This window comes from Acinonyx jubatus, chromosome F2 (genome assembly GCF_027475565.1).
Source record: "Acinonyx jubatus isolate Ajub_Pintada_27869175 chromosome F2, VMU_Ajub_asm_v1.0, whole genome shotgun sequence".
Classification (NCBI taxonomy): Eukaryota; Metazoa; Chordata; class Mammalia; order Carnivora; family Felidae; genus Acinonyx; species Acinonyx jubatus.
In genome coordinates this window covers 25,524,687-25,549,385 of record NC_069394.1, presented here as the reverse complement: position 1 = coordinate 25,549,385, position 24,699 = coordinate 25,524,687, and the positions used below count along the sequence as shown (strand labels likewise).

The window sequence follows — 24,699 nt, the reverse complement described above, 5'->3', positions numbered from 1 at the left end:
ACATATGAATAATAGCTAACAATCAGGTGGTAGGTAATTACTGGCTAGGGAATTTACAGCCTGCTGAATAGTTATATCAGAACTCCATAATACAAAGATGGCAATTTGATAGCCAAAAGAATATAATATTTATACTTACCTTTAATTTTATGTCAGTTGACATTATCAGAGGCTAAAAGAGTAATTAATTAAAGATGATTTAGAAGTTTCATGGTTTGATCCCTGCACTGAATCTTTCCTACCCGTTCTGGTTGTCACAAAATGGCAAAACTAATAATACAGAAGTTAAAATATATTTTACAGATCCTATAATCCATATTTTTAAAACTTCTTTTACAGTGTCATTTCTTGAAAAATTATATAGAAATACTTAACTGAACATAATATTCACACAAAAAAGTTAAAGTGAAATATAGAGTGAATTATATTAGAAAGAACATGGGATTTGGGATAACATAACTCAGATTAATGTTTTGTCTCTATTCAGCCCTATTTTACTTAGGATTTCTCTCCTACATTTTCTCACTACTAATTTTACTTTGGATAACTTTAATTTATAAATTAAATCATTTAAATCTTTTATAATGCTGAATGTGTGACTTTTTCCAAATTGAAAAATAGTGTTGGGTTTAGCCATCATTCCTTGAGAATAATTTAAATAAAGAATTTTTAATGACATTTATAAGTAAACATTTATCCCCCCCTTTTCCTTCTCATTATCCTGGAAAGAGTATCCTTCTTCTCACCAAAGACAAACAAGCAATTTACCTACTTGTGCTCTGGATTATATCCAATGACACCTCCAGAACATTTTTTGCTCTCTCACGTTACTAATTTCTAACACTATATATAGTCATTTATATAATTATAGAAATATACTCTCAATCTCCAAGGTTAAATAACAAAAAATAAATAAATAAAGTAAAACCACACCCTGACCCTACATTTCACTTATAGCCACCTTCACATTTCTCTCTTCCTTTTTAGCTGAATTTCTTGAAGACATTGTATATACAACCTATTTTTACTTTTGTACTTTATATTTATACCATAAAGAAGTTTGTTTAGGGTTCTGCACAACTTTTACCACTGAAATGACCTCTATGCTACTAAATCCTATTCTATGTGACAAATATTTACTGTGCACCTACCATATACCAAGAACACTTCTAGTGACTGAACATATAGCAGATAGCAGTATAGAAAATAGTCAAATTTCTCTGGTCTTTAGCAAGCTTATAGTCAGGTGATGAATGGCCCTATGAAAAAAAAAATCAAGGGGGGTGGGCTGAATGCCAGGGAAGAGATGCAATTTTAAATAGAGTAGAAAGAAGTAAGATTTTTAAAAAGTGGAGTAATAAAACGCCACTGAGAAAGTGTGATTTAAGTGAATATATGAAGTATATCAGAGATTGAGTCATGCAAATATCCAAGGGAAGAACTTTCCAGGGAAAGTGAATGCAAAGGCCTAAGGCAAGAGCCCTTATGACACTTTGAGAACCAGCAAGCATGCTGTTGTGGCAAGAGAAGGCATGGGGAAAGAAAATTTAAGGTCAACAAAGTAAAAATGGTAAATCATGTAAGTAAAATAGACAAGCTTTTACTCTGAGACAGAACCACTGCATGGTTCTGAGCAGAGGAATGACACTGACTTAGATTTTTTAAATATTATTTTGGCTGTATTCTTTCTAATGGGCTATGGAAGGCCAAGGGTGGAAGCAGGGAGACCTTTGGGGAAGAAGTTGCAATGATCAAGGCAAGAGGAGAAAATGTCTATACCCTGGGTGGTTGCAATGGATGTGGAAGGAAGTAATTATATCATGGATATTTTGAGGTAGAGCTGGCCATGACTTGCTGATGTGAAATGATAAAAAATGAGGAGACAAGGATGATTTCAAGGGTTTATTCTGAACACCTAGAAAAGAAGAATTATCTGCTGATATGAGAAGACTAGAAGGAACAGATTTTGGGGGAGAATATCACTTCAACTATGAGATATTAAGTGTGAGAACCATGTTATAAATCCAGGTGGAGATGCTGTAGAGGTGCTTGCATATGCCAAGGTACAGTTCAGGACAAAGATCTGATCTGGCAATGTAACCTTGGGAGCATCAACAGAATCCACAGGACTGCATGAGATAACCAAACAACTTGAGGCAAAAAGCCTGGCTGCAGATCAGGAATCTGAGAAGAAACAAAGGAGTCTGAGAAGGAATCACCAGTGAGGTAGAAGAAAAGCAGGAGAGTGGCATTCTAGAGGCCAATTGCAGAATGTGTTTCAATGAGCAAGTAAAAATCAACTGTGTCAATTTCTGTTACTAGGTTCAGGTTCAAAAATACAACAACTGAGAAATAGTGACCTCCATTCATTATAGGAGTAGAAGTTGACTGGAAGTGATCCAAGAGAGAAGGAGAAAAAGGGAATTGGATATAACAAATACCAAAAAATTCTTCTAAGAATTTAATATGGATAAAAGCAGAAAAGCTTTCAGTGTATGTTATACATTGACAACTCCCTTCTTCTTGAAATAGTCTGCTTTCAGGACTTGTATGAAGCCATTCTCTTCTAGTTTTCCACCTCCTTTATTGATACTTGGAAGATTCTTTTCAATCTCTTGTTGGTTCTTGCTTCTCTGCATAAAATTTAAATAGTGAGCTTCTCACTGCTCAGTCCCAGGTTATCTTTTCTCTGACTTTGTCCTTTTGTGTCTTTTGAGGGAACTCATCAAATCCCAGGGATTTAAATGTTCTCTTTATGGGGTGAATCCCAAATGAAACTCCAGTTTAGAACTCGTCATGTATTCAGACATAGATATGCATCTTTTTTTTTACATACCTATATGATCATTTTTGTGATGACACTAATATACTCTAGAATTCAAATACAACAGGTTGAAAGAACACTTTTTCTTTCTTTCCACTATAAAACATTTTCTCCTTTGAGTCTTTTGTTTCTTACCAAGAGAATTTTATGTATCATTTATAATTTCCTTTTTTTCTCTCATAACATCCAATTAATCATTAAATCCTGTCAATTTTCACTCAAATTTATATCAGATCTGTCATCCTTGCATTTTTCCTTCCTCATCCTAATTCATGCAATGCAACACAAACCTTTTGCCCACTTTCATTCCCCTAGAGTACATTTTCCACACAGATGTGGAATTAAAAAAATATATATCATTAAAGATTAAATCATATTACCCCTCACCCCTGCATAAAATTCTATGTACCCCTTATCACTACCAGAGGACATGATCCTAGGTACTGTAGGCCATTCTCACTACTTCTGTTATATTTCAGCCACATGAGTATTTTTTAGACTCTTCAGCCTTTTATGCATTTCCTTCTGTAGGGCCTTTGTTCATTCTGACTGGCCTGTTCTCCTTAATCCAACTCCTTTGGCACTGCTTCTACTCCACTCGTCTCATACTAAGCGTTGGCTTGTCTTATGCATCACTTCATCAAGGAAATATGTTACTTAGATACGTTACCTATTACTAACCTAGGTCCTATATCCCCTACCTTATTCTCTATTCCAGCCCCCTCTGGTCTTTCATTTACAGTAGACATTTATGTCACACTTTCACACTTACATTTCCTTTTTTTTTGGTCTGTTTAATATATATATGTATATATATGTATATATACATATATATGTGGTCTTAAATATTGTAATATATATTTATACATATATTCCATATATTATATATATTTTATATATTATACATATTTTTATATGTTTAATATAATGTATATGTGTGTGTATATGTGTGTAAACATGCATACATGTTTAATTTTACTTGCCCGTTCCCTCAACTATATTGAAACAACTATGAAGGCAAGGTCTTGCTCTTCTCCTTAATCATCATATTCCCTAGCAAAGTACATAGAAGAGCCTCAATTAATGTTGGTTGAATGAATGAATGGATAAAGGACTTCTATGGGCAGGTCATAGTGGGACTGTGGGAGTGAGCTGAATGTGTCTCTTAAGGAATTTCCTTAGTAAGAGGGGAACCTACAAATAACTACGAGACAAAATACTTTAAGTGACCCATAGAAGTACAAATTGCTATATAAATTTATAATAATAAGAGATTTTTTTTAGTTCTTAGTATGTAAGATAATGTGTTAATTTCCTGGTAAACAATTTCATTTACTACAACCCTTTGATTATATTAACATCTCTATTTTACAGTTGAAGAAAATAAGTTTATGAGGATCCTATCGCTGCTCAAAAATGAAAACAGGATTTGAACCTAGGCCTCCTCTTTCCAGATTCTTCATTCATAACCATGAATCATAAAAAAAAAAACTTCATCATGCACAAATTATATTTAAATATTTGAATTTTCTTCTGATACATGTTATTTTTTTCCACTCATGTTAAATTAAGAAAAAAATTTTAAAAACCACCTTTGTGAAAACCAAAAATAAATGCTCACTCACAGAGAATGGAAAACACGGATTCAGAACCATGAGCCTTCTTTAATGAGGTAATCAGCTTTAATTACAAAGAAATTTTGAAATAATCTCTTGAACCTAAATGTCTGTTGGCTCAAGTGTCATTGAATGTCACTTTGTCATGTTGATAAGAAAACTGGAGGTCAGAATTTAGGAAAGATTCAGTTACTTCATTAATCAGGTTGGGCTAAAGTTCTGAAAAATGATTTAATTTGACTAGGTTACACCTTTTATCATATATTATGCATCCTCTTTCTTGTATTTCCTAATATTTATTGTGAAGAGAAACAGACTTTCCTGTCAGCTTGTTTTCTTAGGGAACACGTCATCTTTCATCTGACATCTATCATAAATGACCTAAATGTTTATATGGATTTCCAGTTTGTGAAAAATGTTTAAATAATTACATGAGGTTATGAATCATGGTAAGTGTGAGAGACAGTGAGAACTCAAAACCTGCTATTACATCTAAAAATTAATAGAAACTGACTTGTATAGAAGTTACTAATTTTTCCTTGTTTTTCATTATATATTTGTTCCTCAAAACTTGATCTTTATTTTGCACCCTATAAAAATCAGAGTGACCTCTTGTATTTTAGCAAACACATTCCTTGTTACTGTTTTTTTCTATGGCATTTTTAATAAGTGTGTTTTACCAGTTACCTAACCTAAAATATAGATAGTATTAGTTTTATCTAAAAGTTGAGATAAACTCTTAGGATAATTAGGATACCTCAGTAGTAATATTTTATGGATTAATAAAACCAACATAGGATCTAAGAAAAAAGAATATAGAATGGAGAGAACAGAGAATCCAAATTTAGGAATTTGGATCACGTAGTGAGATGTTTTTAGGAGAGAAAATGAATAAAAAGCATAATTATGGAACAAATGGAAGAACCAAGATTTGACTCCAGACATTCTGCTTCCAGAAAGGCTATTTACTACTATGCTACAGAGACTAGAAACCAGTATTATATTATCTTAAAATTACATCATATAAGAAAATGTGCATTTCAACAATGCATAAATAAAATCTAAATTATATATGTGTCACATAAGTACAGCATTGACAATATATCTCTGCCACTTCTGTGAAGACACAGACCTCAGATATAAAATATTTGTTTTCCAGTTCATATATTTATACTATATATTTAAGCTCCACATTCTCCACAAAAGTAAAAAGTAATGACAGAAATACACTATAACAATAGAATTTCTTCCAAAAGGGATGTCACTTTTTTTTTTCCTTTTTGGTTTTGTTGACATCGTGTTGATTAAAGAAGCCCTCAGATGCAGACATTTTTGTAAAGTTTTCTGTTAGGTTTGTACCACTTTCAAGTAGGTTATTCTCTAACTATGAAAATACTAAGGAATAAAATCCTCTTGTAGGGTATGAAACAAATTGATCCCATTCAGATTCAGATTGATTTTGGCCTACAGCCCTACTTATCATTTAATTAAATGGGAGTGCATTATGCAGAGCTATTAAGGAAGTTGTGTAGCAAAATAAAGCACAGAAATGTAGCATGAAAATACATTATAAATTATTTAGAAAGAGTCTTCACAGGAAGATCTGAATATTTCAGGGTCATCTATACAAAACACATACTAAAGGGCATTCAACATACAGAGAGAAAATATGAGAGAAAACAGAAGAGTTAGTGAACAATCTAGCGGAAAGCTTAAAATATTGAGTCCTTTATTTGCAAAATAACATTGTCATGGGAAAGGACCTTGACCTCTTTCCTTTTCCTCTAGTCAGTAGTTATGGGGACAGCACTTCATTCAGAGTATTTAGCACTAGATTCAGCTAGTGTTTTTTTTTTTCTTTCAAGGTAATTTAATAGCTGTGGAATCAATAAAACAACTCAATTGAAAAAGTTAAAAACTTAAATCTGTGCACCAAGAAATAACTTTAGTTTATTTTAGCAATTGTTATTTAGAATTTTGTGGAAGGGGAGTAAATATTAGAGGCCAAATTTCTAATTTACTGATTAAAGTATTTATTCATGGTTGGCAATAGTTAGTAAATGTCATTTAAAGATATAAATAATAAATCTTAAAATTGTCAAATATAGTTTTAATCGTGTTAGAACAAACTCAGTGCCCTGCTTAAATTTCCATGGATGTATTATTTAACTTACATCAAGTTCATCTGCCTATCTAGAGATATCTGTATATTTATCAGGAGAGGTTGAGAGAAAGAGATGGCTAAAACAAATCCCTCAGGAACCACCACTAAGTCATTGAATAAAACAGACGGGATGGACATATTATGTTTCTTGATCAGGTTCAACTGCCAGAGCACACAAGCAACAAGTAACTATGGCTACACAGCCAAGGTTTAGATGCCTTGGGACTTTATTAAAAATAAACATTGAGGGGCGCCTGGGTGGCGCAGTTAATGGAGTGCCCTACTTCGACTCAGGTCACGATCTCACGGTTTGTGAGTTCGAGCCCCGCGTGGGGCTCTGTGCTGACAGGTTGGAGCCTGGAGCCTGTTTCGGATTCTGTGTCTCCCTCTCTCTCTGACTTTCCCCCACTCACGTTCTGTCTCTGTCTCTCTCTCTCAAGAATGGGTAAACATAAAAAAAATTAAAAAATAAACATTGAGGGGTGCGTGGGTGGTTTAGTCGGTTAAGCGTCCAGCTTCGGCTCAGGTCATGATCTCGTGGTTTGTGGGTTCAAGCCCTACATCAGGCTCTGTGCTAATAGCTCAGAGCCTGGAGCCTGCTTCAGATTCTGCGTCTCCCTCTCTCTTTGTCCCTTCCCTGTTTGCTCTCTGTTCTCTCTCTCTCAAAAAAATAAACATTAAAAACATTTTTTTTGAAATAAACAAACAAACATTGGAACCTAAAGGGACCCCATTTTAAAAAGATGGTTTTTTTCCTTTGCTTCTGCTTCTATTCTTGCTGGGGCTTGCACCCCCACCTCACTCTATAAATCCCTTGTAATGCAAATAGCATGTGTTCTCCTTGTAAGGGACAAAGAACTAATATCTTTACAGGCTTCCAGCAAAATAGATAACATCCAAGGAGTGACTTGTGGGTCATCATAAACACAAGACCACTGACTCCAAACACCTTGAACCAAGACCCCTGACTTCGGGGAATGGATGACTTAGGAAAGACAGCTGGACTGGGTCCTTGTTCTGACCAGTTCTTGGATGCCAAGGAGGGAACATGCACCATACCATAATTGCCAATGAGATCCCTAGGCCCCAGGCAAGGCTGAAAGTCATGTTCTTTTCCTTTCTTAGTCTCCTGGAGGCTCTGTTCGTATCTTTCTCTTCCTCTCTCTCTCTCTCCCTGCCTCTCTCTCTGTCTCTCTCTCTCCACACACACACACACACATATATATACACACATATGTGCATATATATATATATATATATGTATACATATATGTGTGTGTGTATATATATATATATATATATATATATATATATACCTTCGATAAACTTTACTTTTACTTCCAAAAATATTTTTAAAATACTAAATGAATAAAGCCATCTTAGGACAGATATGTGCTGTATGTTGACATATTCATAAAATATAAACTATGTAATATAAATTAAGGCCATATAGAAATCAAGTTCATTTGATTTAATCCTCATTTAGAGTCAGAACTTCACATTAACTCCCCTAAAAATTTATTCCCATAACTATGTATATAAATTTATACACACACACACACACACACACACACAAACACACAAATTGTTCTGTCATCTACAAATCATTTATGGAGAGTCACTGATGTACCATGTAAAGAAGTGACATCACTCAAGATTTTAAAAATTACCTAAAAAAGAGTATAATGATTACATAATCCATCTTCCTCAGTTTCTTTATGAGTAAATTAAGATTCAAGGCATTCACAATTTTGATATAGTTAACCAGAGATGTAACTGCTATTCCAACATATAACTTTAGATCTTCATCTTAATATTAGCGTCTCTCCTAATTTCTCTTATAGAAACACACATACACACACACTTTAAATATGCCATTTCTTATTTACCTTAGATTCATCCTAGCCTTCAGAAATTTCACACTATTGTCTGATTTTGCATTACCTATTCCTTATTGATTTTTCATATTTAATTTATGTACCATACAATATCACAGGAGTTAAATCATGATGTGAGAGGTAGATAACTGAGAGAGAAAATCTACAATTAAAAGGATACAAACCATACAAATATTACACCACGCACCAAAAATGATAGGTATAGTTCCTTTTGGCTATGAAATATTCTTTCAAAGTATAAAGGCTGATTTCAGCAAGTGTGTAACATTTCCATAGATGTAGGTCTATGTGTGTGTGTGTGTGTGTGAAGTGTATACCAGGAGGTTAGAATGCGGCTGTTCCTGATTCAGCCTCAGTGGAAGCATTAATTCCATAGACATTAAGATATTTAAATGAATGTATGACATATTAAGCTTCTTATATGAATAATTTTCAAAAGAAATGGAGACGAATCTGTTTCGTGAGTCTTGGACACTTTGGACAGAGCAAAGATGTTAAAAGCGGACAGAGAAGAGAGGAGATCGGTGAAATTGTTTCCTTTGAGAGAACCCTTACAGATCATTGGGTACCCTTTTCCTAGCCTTTCTGGGGGAAGGTGAAAGAATGATACCTTCTGGTGCTAGTTTAGTGATGTGGGCTTCAATGGGATCACTCAGTTATGAAATTTGTTTCGTGCAGTTGGCACACAGAAAAGATTGGTGTCTGTTCACGTCTGAGAAAGCTAAAGTCGAAATCACACAGGAATAAGCTAAAACTGACATCTGTTGAGGAAATTCAGAGGGTGAGAGAAGAGAGAGCTTCTGTGTTGAAATAAGCCTGCTTTTTGAGTTTCTCAGAGCAAAACTTTTTTTCTGGTTGATCAAGGAAGATCATGGGTGTTGGAGATTTAAAACAGTACCATTTGGGGACCTTTCCAAGTAGGTACCTGAGGAGTAAAAAAAAAAAAAATACCTCAGCAGAAGAAGGCTGGGGATATCAAGTGGCTGGTGACCAACTCCAGTAAGTGTCCCTTTAGATGCACCCCCTGGGAGAAGAAATTGCAGAAGTGAGAGGCCCAGTTGGAATCACTGAAAAAGCCCTAGGACTGCCCATGACAGAGTCAGCCTGAAAATCAGGACCAGTGAGCATGTAGCCCGTTTAGGACTGAGGTCAAGACCAATCCCTTTACCTCTTCTGTGCTCTACTTCTGTTTGATCTTACCAAAACCTAAAACAGCAGCAAATAAGGAGTTTAGAAGAAAGAGAAAATACAAGAAGGAGACACATCAGCTAATTTCAACCCTGTCCATTGAACCTGGCTACTAAGTGCTAGTATGGGAGAGAGGGAAGAACTTAACATTCAGTTACATTTACTAATTTGATTAGTAGCTGAGGCTTGGTATATTAATTATAGAATTGAAACTGTGTCTGATGTGAATTGAAACTGTGTCTTATGGCTGAATTTTATCCTTCCAAAATTCATATGTTGAAGTCCTAAACCCCAGCGCCTCAGGATGTGACTGTGTTTAGGGATAAATTCTTTAAAGAGGTGGTTAAGTTAAAATGAGTACTTAAGGATGGACCCTAATCCAAGATAGCTGATAACCTTACAAGGAGACAAATTTTCGACACGGAGAGACAAATACCAGGCAGGAGTGTGCATGGAGGAAAGGCCACGTGCGAACACAGCAAGAAGGTGACCATCTATCTGCAAGCCACGGAGGGAAGCATCAGAAGACATCAAACCTACCTACATCTTGATCTTAGAACTTCCAGATTCCAGAACTGTGACAAACAAATTTCTGTCACGTAAGCCATCTAGTCTGTGATATTTTGTTATGACAACCCCAGCAAACGAATTCGCCAGGTTAATATGATCACAAGACCTGAGTTTTCATCCTGGGTAAGAAGCATGTTGAGAGTATCTTTTTTTCTGGAATTCTGGAAATTATTTATTAGAATGTGTTAGTATATCCAGCAGTGAAAACTAAAAAAAATAAAATTAAAAAATCTGAGGTTTTCTTAAAACTGAACGTGCATTTGGATATTTTGCTTTTTGCATTTAAGTTATCATACTTTCTGAATCAAAGAATGCGTATCCTTATGGAAAAAAATTGAAACAACAGAACATATGAAACCATGCCCACGATAGATAACCAGAACATACTCAATCAGCAGCATTCATCCCATTTCTTAAACATAAGCTTAACCCATCTCCGTATCTTTTCGGTAGGGAAAAGACAGATCTGTCTGTTCCACTTGTCTGGCAGAGTAAGCATGCTGAAGGGAACCAAAAAGAAAAAAAAAAAAAGGAAGATTGATTTTCAAAGAAATTAATGTATTAAAAAATTTGAAAGGGGAATGTCAGAAATTTTGTTGAATGCTTTTATTTTATGGATTTATTTGAAGATGTTTGCGGTGGAGAGGAAAATCATGATTTTTCTGATAATTATAGATACTAAAGGTCTAAAATAAGGCACATCCTGCAGTCCAATGATCATACACAGTAAGTCATAAAGAATCAGTGGACAGTCACACAAAGCTGAGGAACAGTGGGAAAGATGACACTATGTCATATTGTCTCCACGTATTTATTGTGAGTTTTGAGCATATTTAGTACTTTCCTGTAATTGGAGAGCAGTAGCTCAGTTGCCCAGGAGGGCTATTCACAGTGTCTGTGGGGGCAGGACACTGGCCACTGGCCACGTGTGGCTTTCCAGAAGTTGAAATGTGGCTAGTGAGACTGCAACTCTGAGTTTTTAATTTTATTTTACTCTAATTCATTTTAATTTCACCTTAGAAACAGTGTGAAATATTTTTCTGTTAAGGACAACTTCATTGTTTTGGTACTACATTTTATTTTACCTGTTGTGGGGTGTAAGAGGCAGTTGTGTGGTAAAAGTGCTGGACCATATAATGATGGAGCGTTATAATGTATTTATTTGAAAGTTTTATGCATAAACATAGTTCATACATGAAATTTACAAATGTGATTCCCATTTATTTGAATATTTTATGTAAGAATTTACAGAAAAATATAGGTAAATCACAGTTACTAATAAATTGAAATATTGTACTTATCACTTTAATTATAAGTAAATTTTTCCTCTAGCATATTAAAAACACAACTCTTTGCATTGGAAATTTAAGTATGAGCTGTGCTGTAAGTGTAACACACGTTTAGATTTTTGAGACTTAATTGAAAAATACAATGCAAAATATACCATTAATATTTTACATTACTGTTGAAATGTTAATATTTTGGACTTATTAGTTGAATACAATTAAATTTTATTTTGCTTACGTATTTTACTTCTTTATGTGAGGCTAAGAGAAAATATGCAATTGTGTGTGTGTGTGTGTACCACTGTGAAACTGAGCTCTCATCAGAGAAACTTTTGTGAGTTACTGGCATGACGTCAAATAGTTCCATTTAAACTTGGAAAAAGTCTATATCGTCCCATTATCTAATGACCTCATGGTCCTGAAATACTAAGGAATCCTTTCAAAATCACAGAGTGGAGGCTGTACCCAGTTTTACCAACTTCTAGTCCAGTGTTCTTTCCAGAACAACACCTGTGCAAAAGGAAATTTATTGTTGGTAATCTCTATCTCTCTACTTTTACAATCTTAGTTTTTGTTGCTATTTCCTCCTCAAACATCTACCTCAGGAAAGAGTTAACTGGCTTTCCGTTATGTTGATAAACTGGAAAGGTAAGTATTTAACTGGAAGTTGAACACAAGTCTAGGAACACAAAATCTGGAGTCTCATGTTAGTTAGGGAAACTATAAGTAGTACTTGTTATGTTTTCTGTAAGAAAAGGAGGATGTATCCCAATGCAACAAAGTTGCTATCTCTTTAGGCCAACAATATAATGTTTGAATTTGACCTTCTCCCCCAAAAGTATTCTGGGTGTAATGAAACTGTTGCCTTTCCTAATAAGGGTTATTTTATTTCTTTCACCTTAAACTTTTATGGCTACAGATTCCTTCTTGGGTTTTCCAATAACAGTCAGTAGTACCTGATCTAATAAGAAGATAAATAAGCCTATAACAGATGATTTTATTGTTTGTTTCACCCTGTAGACATATAGTAGAGCAATGAATATACTCTGCTCCTATCTCAATGGTTCATTTGTAAGACACTTGTCTGTTAAATATTTGATATAGTTTACTGGGAATAATTTTCATTATAATATCTACTGTATTGAAACCTGTGTTAAATGGACTCCTTTTTTTAATCAACAAATAAGCACTTATACTATGTAATCAAATAAATATGAGTCTCCCACTAATTACTGTGAAAAGTTGAGATACTTTCATTTCAAATAATACCCCCATTATTCATAATATGCTTGAAATTGCCTTCCAAGTCATTTAGTAAAACAATAAAGATGATGATGCTTCTCCTGCTGCTGCTGCTGATAATAGTAATAATAGCTAACATTTTATATAATGCTTACTCTCTGTCAGACACTATTCAAAATGCTTTACATATATTAACTAATTTAATAACTGATATCATTGTTTTATGAAAATGTCACTTTTAATCAAGGACAGTGTATTTCCACAATTTTCACTTATTTATTCACCAAATTTGAGTCTCAATGAATTTTTGCCTTTTCTAAAAAAATACCAATTCTGCAAATTTGCAAATCTGAGGATAACTAAGGCTGGAGTTCACAGTGGATTTAACATAGGCTTTAAAAGTAAAGCCCCTAATGGTTAAGACCTGGTTCTGCTATTTTTGTAAGTTTTTTTTAATGTTTATTTATTTTTGAGACAGAGAGAGTTCAAGCAGAGGAAGGGCAGAGAGAGGGGGGGACAGAGGATCTGAAGTGGGCTGTGCTGACAAGAGCTCTGATGCAGGGCTTGAACTCACAAACTGTGAGATCATGACCTGAACCAAAGTCAGATGCTTAGCTGACTGAGCCACGCAGGTGCCCTGGTTCTGCTATCTTCTAATGTGACTCTGGGCTTAACACGTTTTTTCAAGGACTGCAGTTACCTCAAATAGGATGTCTAAGTGAATTACACAAATATGCCCCTTTCCTTGGGTGATGCAGTATCAGGCACAGGGCTCAGCCAGAGGTGCACAGCCCCAACCTGCCACCTAGCGTGAGTGTCCCTGTGCCAGGCAGGCTTGTGTCACTCGTGCCAGTCTTTGTTTCTGGTTTGGTAGAACAGTGATAACAATGCAGTCGATGTGAGGATTGCATGAGATAATGTGTGTGCAGATACTTTGTAAATTGTGAAACACACATATGAACTTATAACATTCAAGCATTTGTTCAACATTTATTTGGCACCTATAAGAATGCTAAACTCTGGAGATGCAGGGATAAAGGACACAGTCACTGTCTTTAGGGAGTTGCAAATTATAAAACCAGGTAGCTATGAAACAATTCAAAATTTGTTTCCTAGCTTTCATATAGTAGATAGAATATTTATACTGCTCATATCTTTTAATTTGCATAGAAAAGTGCTATTCTTTGAACTAAACAACACATCTTTTTTAAATCATCCAATAGTAATATACAGCAGTGTTTTGTCTTGTTTTGTTTTTTGCTGGTCACTTTAAATTTGTCACTAACCAGAAGGTCTGGAGTGATATTAAGAACACTGAATAACAGCTGGTAGGGACTAGAAGCTGTATTGGAAATATTGGTCACAAGTAGTATCTAGAAGGTGCCCTATTATGCCAGCTATTAGCCACTTGTTATGTTTCGGGACAATCCAGTGAGTCTTGAAAGAGATGGGGCAGTTCAGGAGCCAGGAATACAGTTCAGATACTCTTGGACCAATGATAGAGGCTACTTATTTACCAATCAGCACTATTTCAACATTTTAATAATTTGTATGGCCATAGTGGACTAACACAGCTTCATAGCATAGATATCACATTGTCAGTTAACCTTAAACGACTCTGCAGCCTTCAATACTCAAGTCAGGTGCCGGGTGTTCTCAAGGCTTTCTTGGACCATGTATTCTCTTTCACTCCCCACATGAGCTTGCATTTTCTTAATTACAATACTTAATAAATCTTTTTTTAATGGAATATTTAATCATCTTTTCACATACTAGATAGGAAACTCTGAATTCTGAGACTGTGGACTATCAGAGCCTAGCTCAGTGTTACTACAAAGTAAGGGCTCAGGAATATTTTTGTTGAATAAATTTAGATGGATAGTAAACGAACAAATAAATAAATGCACCATAATACTATCAAATGGGGTTTTGATCCAAACATTATTTTAGTTTAATAAAATAACACTAGCTATTTGCCTGCCTCATTTATACTTCAGTTAATTAAATAACTGAAGAAAAGTTCAGGCTAAGTGATAATGAATTTATTGTCACATGAAGCCAATCCCTCATTCCATACCTTATAGAATCATTTCCCAAAGTGTGCCTTGAGGAAGAGCAGGTCCTATATAAGCCTGAAAGGTCTTATTTGCTTAAATTAAAAAAAAACTCCAGTTTCTTTAACCCAGTGTTTCTGGAGCGTTGTGGACAACCAAATTGACCCCTGTGTGACCACCATGGCCATATAACTCTACACTTCAGGAAAATCATAGTATTATCTTTATCATTTGAAGGAAATTTGTTTAAATTACCTTTTACTATTTCTGGATATCTGTGAATTTGAATTTTAAAAGTCTAGGAATTTTAATTTTATGACCTTATTTTTGAATGGCATAGTAAAACTGCCTGTAAAATGAATGTAAGGTCCACAAGTGTTGCTTCAGACTCCATTTTTCATGCCAACATGGAAGAATCAATCATATACAGTGTGTTTGATTGCTTGTATTTTGGTGCTTGATTGAAGCCCTTTAATTATTGAATCATTACTAAACACAAAATTACCTGTTCAATATACTTGTCATTGCAACAGAATTTATAAAACACTGAATTTTGTTTGTTAAACACCAACTTAATCAATTATCTTTTGTTACGTACTCATGCTTAGGTGATGTAACAAAATTGTCCTCACTAGAGACAATAAATGTTAGCACTTAAGAATTTTTTTCAAAAAAATTTAATGTTTATTTATTTTTGAGAGACAGACAGAGACAGATTGCAAGCAGGGGAGGGGCAGAGAGAGAGAGAGGGAGACACAGAATCTAAAGCAGGCTCCAGGCTCTGAGCTGCCAGCACAGAGCCCAACGTGGGGCTCAAAGTCACAAACTGCGAGATCATGACATGAGCTGAAGTTGGCTATTTAAACTACTGAGCCTCCCAGGCAACTCTAAGAATTCTTAATGGGAGTAAAACTCTATCATATATATTTATATACAAATGAATACTAAGTAGAGCAATATTTGATCACCATGAGGTACTACCATAAAATGATGGCAATTTTGGTAATCTACCAGATGCACTTTGAAATACAAGAGATTCAAACAATTATAGACAAAAAAAATATTATTCATGAATTCACTACATTAGAAAAGTTTTGAATACTTGATAGAAATTACATTAACTAAAATAACTAGTCCAGAGTTGGTTGGGATAATAAAGATAGCAATTATAGACTTACATATTTTTAAATCAATTTGCAATTGTAAATATAGCTTAAATAACAGCACAGAAATCAGTACAGAATATTTTTAGACTTATGTAGGAAATATAATATGTATATTTCTTTGAGGAGATCAATTTTGAACTTAATAGACTATTTAGAAAATCTAAACTGTTTAAATCTAAATCTAGATAATTTTAGATTAAATCTAAAATATATTAATCTTGATACTGTGGATTTTCTTCATTCTTTGAATCCTTTGGATCACTTTGATTTAAGAGAAGTCTTATAAAACTTTGACTAAATATTATATTTCTAAAGTTCATATCTAGATATTAGTCTTGAGAGTTCTATTATGGTGAAAGAGATTATGAAACATAAATTTCAAATAGTTCCCCTTTCAGATCAAGAGGCAAACCTGGAAGACCTAGTTAATAGAGCTTTATAAAATCCATGATTAGTGAAAACTCAGGACATGATGTAGGAAAAAAAAAAAGGAATAGCTTTCCTGCCATCCAATAGGAACAGAAAGCCTAAGCTGCCTTTTTCTGTAAAAACTCTCATGGAGGATGGAGGTTAGTAAGAGATAGTACAAGAACCTATATAAATTTGTTAAGCTACATTTACTAAAGAGATTAATTCTGAAATCTTACAGCACTGACTTATAGAAAAATATAAGCCCCTTAGAGACATCCCAGATTCAGCAGAGCACCAGGGTAAAATGTGTCCAACAAGTGGGTAATTTTATACTTTATCAATGGATGGATACTGGGTGGCAGATAGGTATGAATGAATTAACACAGAGCCTTGCTCAGTAAAGGAAAAAAAGAAAAGGAATGTATAGTAGAAAATGAGGTTTAAAGAACTTTAGCTAAAGAGTAGACGGGAAGACCCCGCACAAGATGCCATGGAGTAGGGTCAGAAAGTAGACAACTGACCAAGCTTAAACAGCATGCCATGAGTTGCCTCGTGGACACCAGCAGTAGATGTCTACAGGATTCTAAAGTACCAAGAAGTGACATCTCCACTGAAACTGGTTACTATTTATGATTGAGAGCAAGAGTAGTCTATTCCATCCCATCACTATGAGGGCTCATAGGCTATCACTTATATCTAAAAGTTTTCTTTAAAAAAAGAAGAGGGTGATCTAATCCCTAAAAGTTTGAGCTTTGCCCCAAGGAAGGTGAGTTAACACAAGAGAGACATTTTTCCTAGAAAAGATTGGTAAATTTATTCTATCGTCTACAGGAAAGTATGAGCCACATTAAAATGTTATACCAAAATGAATTTTTTTCAGTTTGATAGCTATCAAGCACTATATTTTAAACCTACTATATGTTTTAGAAAGTATTACTCATATTACAATTGGATATTTGACAATTATCTCCTATTTATAGTAGTTGTTGTATTTAAAAATAGTAATCTAAGTCACAATCATTTTACTAAGATATTTCTGGATTCTCACAAATTCCATGAGATTGTAACATAAGGTTAATATAATTTGCCTTTCACTTTTTAAAGTATATCAACAAAGGATTTATATAAATGGATTAAGCAACAGCCTAAAAAAGAACACTTAGCAAACAGTAAAGATTTTTTTAAGCATTAAATTTTTTTTTAAAGAATCAATAGAAATACTGGCTTAGGAAAGAACATTTAGCAAATGTAAGCATTAAAGATATTTCTTTAAAATAACAACTACAATATTTTCCTCCACTGTAAGTCATTCTCATATCAATGTTATCAAGATTGATTCAATTCCTTAGAAAATAATAAAAATTTTATAACAATCTCCATATAATCTTTAATATTCTTATTTCTGTGACTATTTCTTAAGCACACATGTCCTTTCTCTTTCAATTTTCTGGCTGTACTTTGCATAAAAACCATTTATCACCTGTTTTTAAGTGATTCTCTTATTCAGAATCTGAATGTAATGTTTCCAAAATATTTTCTCATAAATGATGACCATCAATAATTCTAAGTAGTCTCCATATTAATGCATATAGTTAACTCACAAGAGAATGAAAGGACTATAAAACAGCAAGGTGGGATAAAGGAAATATTATTCCTAATATTCTACTTTATATCTAAAATCTCATTTTATATATTAAAACTATGGTCCAACTCTAAATACAGTCAGGCATATGGCTTAATTTTAATTCATAAATGTTAAAATGTTTAGCAAGATAAAAGTATTTTGCTAGAAATGCTTATGTTTGACTAAAGTTAAGCAAAAAGTAGTCACTTACATTGTGTTTCTTATATACAATGCTTTACTTGAATTCATAAGTTGTGTTTCACAGCAAAATGTCTACATTTGAGAAATTTGAAATGAAATGACAATTAACCAGCTTATTGTCAAACACACCCATAATTTCTGAACAGAATTTTGGGCTGGGGATATATAATGAGATTGGAAAATGAGTTTTAAGGATGGGAATGAAAAAGTATATAAAGTTAGTTATGGAAGAATTTAATTCTATCATTATCGACTAATGCAATAAAAGGACTTAAATGTTATAATGGCAGGGACTATAAAACATACATTTACATCACAGGGGAAAATACTATCAGAGAGTTTTTAATGGTTCTTTTAGACAGACCAATGGTTATTTCACCATTTTGACTATTAAATATCTTCATTATCTCTGCTGGCTGTGTAAACATTGTACTAATTACAACAATGAACTCTATAGACCAGACAAGTTTATAAAGCAAGAAATAAAATAAGGTTTTTTTTTTTTAGGAACCTCACAATAAAATTTAAAAGAACAAAAAGAGAATTTCCAGATGAAAGTAATTATTTAGCAATGAAGGAGACTTGAAGAGAAAAAAAAGTGATGTTCATAATAAAATCAAAAGGAAATAACGTATAGGATTAGAAGTTATTCTCAAACACTATTCACCAATGAAACTCAACATCTTATTCTCTCAAAACTCACTAAGTGAACATAAATAATTTACTTCCTAAGCTTAAACTAATGCATTTCATCTAATATATGAAAAAGGGATTGAGATAATTCAAACATAGTTTATGAATTTTTCACTTATGCACTAAAAAAATACCTACTATAAAACATAATGTACATACATAGATGTGCGTGTGTGTGTGTGTGCATGTGTGTGTGTGTGTATAACTTCTTGAATTGTGCTAAAAAGCCCTGTTCATTGTCTTCACCAGGAAAGTCACTTAACTGTCCCTGTCCAACATTCCTATTACAGTAAAATACTTAACACTGAAACTATCCAAACCAAAAGTTTTGATCTTCTCTTACTATGTCACACTCTCACCTCCAACCTTGAAATAAGAAGACTCTCACTGATGGTGATCAAATTCGAGGAGTTTGTGATCACAAATGATTCCCTGTGCCTTATTAAAAACGGATATATAAAGGTTCCACAAGAAACTGATGCCTTAGCAAAATTAGAAAGAAATATATTAAACAGATTGCTTTGATGTTATGCTCCATTTTTAAATGTGAACTATATTATTTTAATAATTATGTTGTAAAGAGGAAACTGCTTCTCCTCATTTTTTTAAGTCACATTTTAAAATTGAGTTCTAAAGAAAAGTGCTTTTTTCGCTGGAGAAATTTAGACACGTGCTTATAAAACGTAGCATTTTTCATCTTACATGTGTTTCCTGGATTCAAATTTATGTTTGATCACAATTGTTAAACTATTTCTACTTCTTGGTTAGAAAGTGTGTTTCTCACCCATTTCATGTGGTTGATTATTTATTTCCACTGAAGAATCTTTGTTTACTGCATGTCTTTTACTCATAGAAATCTTAATACACTTCGATTTGCACAATAATTATGTGTCTGACAAGCATGACTTTTTTTTTAACTGATGGAGAAACCAAGGCTCACACAACTCAGACAGCAATTAGCAACCTCACAATTCAACCCTTATCTTCTGATTCCAAGTCTATTCTTTTCCTGACATACTATCCTGGATCCCTGATAATCTTATTTATCTTTGTTCAATAACTCTGCACTCACATTTATGTCAAAACATTTCCAAATCTTCAAAAATGGAGTACCATTTGAAAGTTGTTTTTCACTTAAATTATGTGTGTCTAAAATGCCACGGGCCTCTGTGTAACTGAGGTTTATGGCAGTGCATTTTCAATACAATTTGAAAGCCTCATTCATTAAATATGTTTTTGTCACCAAAAAGACACACAGCTGATCCCAAAATGGTGACAACTCTTTGAGAAATGATATAATAAAGTATTTTACCTCATAACTTTAAAATATACTGTATTACTATAGATGTATCTTTGTTAAAATGGAAATAAGTATCTATAAAATATTAACCTGTATAAGAAGAATCAAATAAACAAAATTATGGGAAAAAGGGGTAAATTAAAAATGTGATAAAATCTGTAAGAATTTAGAAAAATTCGCCAATCTATAATATAGAAAAATTCATATATTTGGATATTTGGAATTGATTATATTGTTGTAATTCCTAAACTTACATGCCAAAGACAATTTAGTGAATATCTATAGCTACAGAATCTTTGCACATTAAAAAATTAGATATGCTGAACTACTTAAAATGAAAAGTGTTGTAATAGTATTTCATACTTGAATAATTGAGACTTATGGATAAAAAAAATAACACTTTTAAATAAACATCATCTAGAGGTACAGTTTTCTGGATTAGACAATTGAGTGTCATCTGAAAATCTAGTTCCAATTTAGAAAATAAGAACACATGCTCATATTCACAGAAATGGAAAACAAAAAGATTCTAGGTTTTTAATTAAAAACAAATGACAATGCTATGGAGGTTTCAATAAATAAATATGAGAACTTCCAAACACCACAGTTAAAGAAAAGTTACACCACTTACATGTGAAGAAGCACATCCAAGTTCTCATTAGAAGAGTTTTAATGAAACTTGAATAAAGCAAGTATTTACAACATAAAAACTAATATAGTGAAATGAAACTGAAACGAGTTTTTTTTGGGGGGGGAGGAGAGTTGAAAATTAAAGAGGAAAAAATTTAAAACCACAGTAGAGATAATAATAGAGTTTTCAAAGAAGGGTTTTCCAATATAAATAAACTCAGAGAGGAAAAAAGAGATGGTTTGTTTATTTTAGATAGAAGTGGACAATATTCAGTGTGGGATCTGGGGAGGCAGAAGCTACTTGCATATCAAAGGCATTTTATTTAAATCAAGCCTTTTCTTAGGTTTTTTGAGTTAGAACAGAACTACATTTATTAGTGTGTTATCCACAACCTCTACTTAACCCTATTTAAATTATAACATCTAAACCAATCATGAAGCTGGCTTCTAACACAATTTAAAGGAGGCTCTTTTGAGGAAAGCATGTCAGTGTGACTCCATTATGGGACACATTATAAAACACCAATGCCATTCAATCAGGAACCTTTAATAAGCTTGCAGTTAATTTTCATGATATTTTATAAAGAACACAGGTTAAACAGAAATGCCATCAGGAAAATAATCAGTCTTCGGAAACCTAGAGTTTCAATAAAACATTAAATGAATTAAAAAAGACAGCTCAATAATAATCATTAAGTACTCAATAAGTATTGAGTACACCACTAGGGGCACCCGGGTGGTTCAGTCAGTTAAGTGACCGACTTCAGCTCAGGTCATGATCTCAAAGGTTCCTGAGTTTGAGCCCCACATCAGGATCTGTGCTGATAGCTCAGAGCCTGGAGCCTGTTTCAGATTCTGTGTTTTCCTCTCTCTCTGCCGCTCTCCTGCTCATGCTCTGTTTCTCTGTCTCTCAAAAGTAAGTGAATGCTAAGAAACCATACCTCATGGAGACCTGGCTGTGACTTTTGTACAGTACATTCCATAATCTTTTTCTCTTTAATTGATTTTAATCTAGATACTGCTAAAATTAAATGGTAGCGTGGTACAATGTAAATTAGCACGATTACTGTTTCTTGCTAGGGCGTTTATTTCAGCATGTCAGAATTATGAATTTTACAGCTATCTAAGTTAGCTTATTATTTACTTTTTAGTCCAAATTTCTTTATTTGCTTATAATTTCAAGAATTGCTTTAACTGAATTTATGTTGTCCAGGTAAAATAATATTTGGACATAATCAGGCCTAAATCAGGAAAGTTTTAACAGGATCTATGTAAAGGTGGGTTTTTATATTATAAACTTTTCCATGATCATATAAAATCATAGCTTCCATTTTCTTAGACCACTTTATTTCTTCTATATTTTATAGATACAGATTACACCAAAAATCACCCTCTTTTGAGCTCTTTTGTCCTTCAGAAAATAGAAAAAAAAAGTCATACCCCCTAAAATACTTGCTTTCTATTTTACTACAGTGAATTCATTGTTATGTTCTTATTTGGTCCTGAAACTAGATAGGCAACGCTAGAAAATCAAATTGAATCTGAAGGTACTATGAAAGTCAACGTAAGATCAGCGCGTAGAAACCTGAAAATAATTAAATACACAAATCTACTGGCAGCTTTGCACCATTGCCTTATAATGCAAAACAATGCTATCTAAAGATACCAGTTTCGTGAACATAAAGCAAATAAAAAGTGCCCCTTTATTTTTGAGAAAGGAGATCACTTTTTTCCTCCAGGTTGTACACATAAATTTGAAATAATTGCTACCTTATTTCTATTCAGATAAGGAAGAGGACCATCTGACTGAAAGATTTCATGAATCTAGTAGAAAAGATCACCACGTGAGTCAAAGATGATAGTCTTGTGAGTTTCTGCTGTGCCATCTGCTTTAACTCATTGCTGGGGGGGAATTAGAGACATAAAATCATGTGGCCGGAAACTCCACAAAGGAAGGGGTCAACCCAGAGATAAAGAGGCTCCACAATATTATTGTTTTTTCAATAAACACTTCCTCTGATTCCCTAAGTACGCAACAAATTTAGAAATTGAAATTGGAAATGCAGCAAAATATTATTTCAAATTTAAAGTGACACTGACTGAAATTGGTAAGATTCAAGTTTCTATGCCCTGGACAGTTATTTTTAATAAAATATATAAAAATAATTTTCTATGCATATTTAATTTTCAATTTTAAAATACAGTATTTTATAATGATTAATGTATTCTATTATGAGAAATACATAGACTTGAGAACATATTTGCATCCATGCTTCCATTCAAATTAACTACCTTAGCAATAGAAATTATAGATTTTTCTACCGTGGCTCTTGCCTAAAATATTTACTTTTAAGTTATTATCATTGGGATTTTTATTACAGTGATATCCAATACATTATTATAAATGTCAAAATACCAATGACATTAATCTATTACTACTATTGTCAGAAATCCTATTGATAGGACAGCTATAGATAGGTTACTGGTCTTCAAAATATAAATTAAGTGTTGAAATTTATATTCCAGAAAACAGTATGTGGCCTAATAACATTTTAGGTATTAACTCTAAGCTGCCTCAAGTCGCCATATTAAAGTTGAAAGTGCCTAAGACTTAAGACTACTAAAAAGGAAAGCATTAAAAAAACAAAACAAAAACAAAAACAAAAAAACAGATAAATGGAAAAATGTAACTGGGGCAGTGCTCACGATTCCATTAACAGTAGCTGATACACTACTGAGAATGAAATGATTTATTTACATAAGTAGTCTGAAGATAGAGTACACTAAACCTACATAATATTACTAAACATTATAGAAGTCAAATTTTCATTAACACTCCATATTCATAACAATTTTGTTCTAAACCAAGAGTGTTTTCAAGCTACTACATCAAATACTGTATCTCACTCATTCAAAATTATGCCTGCTAATAAAAATTGTTAGGATAATAATCCTAACAAGGTTTATTAAACTAGCAATAGCAAACACTGTATATGAAAATGGATTTCGTTTGATGGAGAGCCTATTCACAACTTCAGGTTTTCTGCAGTGTTCTGTGGGGCAGATTTAGGAAGCATGTCTGATTGCTGAACCACTTTATTAAAGGAAAACATTATATCTGTTACATACTACTTTTTAGAGGTCATAATACTCTTCATTTAGAACACTGTGCTATAAAAACCAACTAACTTTTCTATTGTAATTTAGTTATTATCACATTGTTGCCTCACCAAGTGAATGACCATTTTGGCTTATTCAAATTACCATTTATTAAGGCACAAGATATTTTGCTTCTATCGCAAAATGTAGCTGTATATACCAAAATCATTTCACAAATCAAAAGAGGCAAAGGTATTCATTAAATGTACCTTGATATGGAGCACTAAATCCACGATATCGGTGATTGCTGTCTGTAACAAAATGCAGTCTGAGCCAGTTTTTGTTGCTGATAATTGGTGGTGGTATATTCATTCCAGATAACCTGAGTTACGGAAGACAACAACAAAAAATCATTAAAAACTTTTCAGCAGTAAATGTTTTCACTGAATTAGGACCCCCAAAAATGTCTACCTGTACCCAATATTTATGACTTTGCATTTTTAATTGTTTCAGCATAAAATAGTTATTTTATGTATAGGAAAGTCAATCATCGAACAGTGTCATTCCAAACATGTGCTGTTCTAAGCAGGCCACATTTATTAACAAAATAAACTGTGAACTGGGTATGATTTTTGATTCACCCAAATGTATTGCCTAGGTAATAATAAACATAATGGAGGCTGAGCTAATGGTGCTGGTCATTATGCTCCTCAAGTACATATTGATACAGCAT

General features: G+C 33.4%; 1 protein-coding gene across 6 annotated transcripts in view; it reads right to left on the bottom strand.

Annotated features, from left to right (window-relative positions):
- CSMD3 (CUB and Sushi multiple domains 3) overlaps positions 1 to 24,699 on the bottom strand; it is a 1,242,277-nt gene that overhangs the window by 765,443 nt on the left and 452,135 nt on the right. For all 6 annotated transcript variants that reach the window (XM_027064013.2, XM_027064014.2, XM_027064015.2 and 3 more), the window contains exon 6: positions 24,236 to 24,348. In XM_027064013.2, the coding sequence (XP_026919814.1) occupies positions 24,236 to 24,348 (113 nt within the window). The remainder of the gene's footprint in view (positions 1 to 24,235; positions 24,349 to 24,699) is intronic.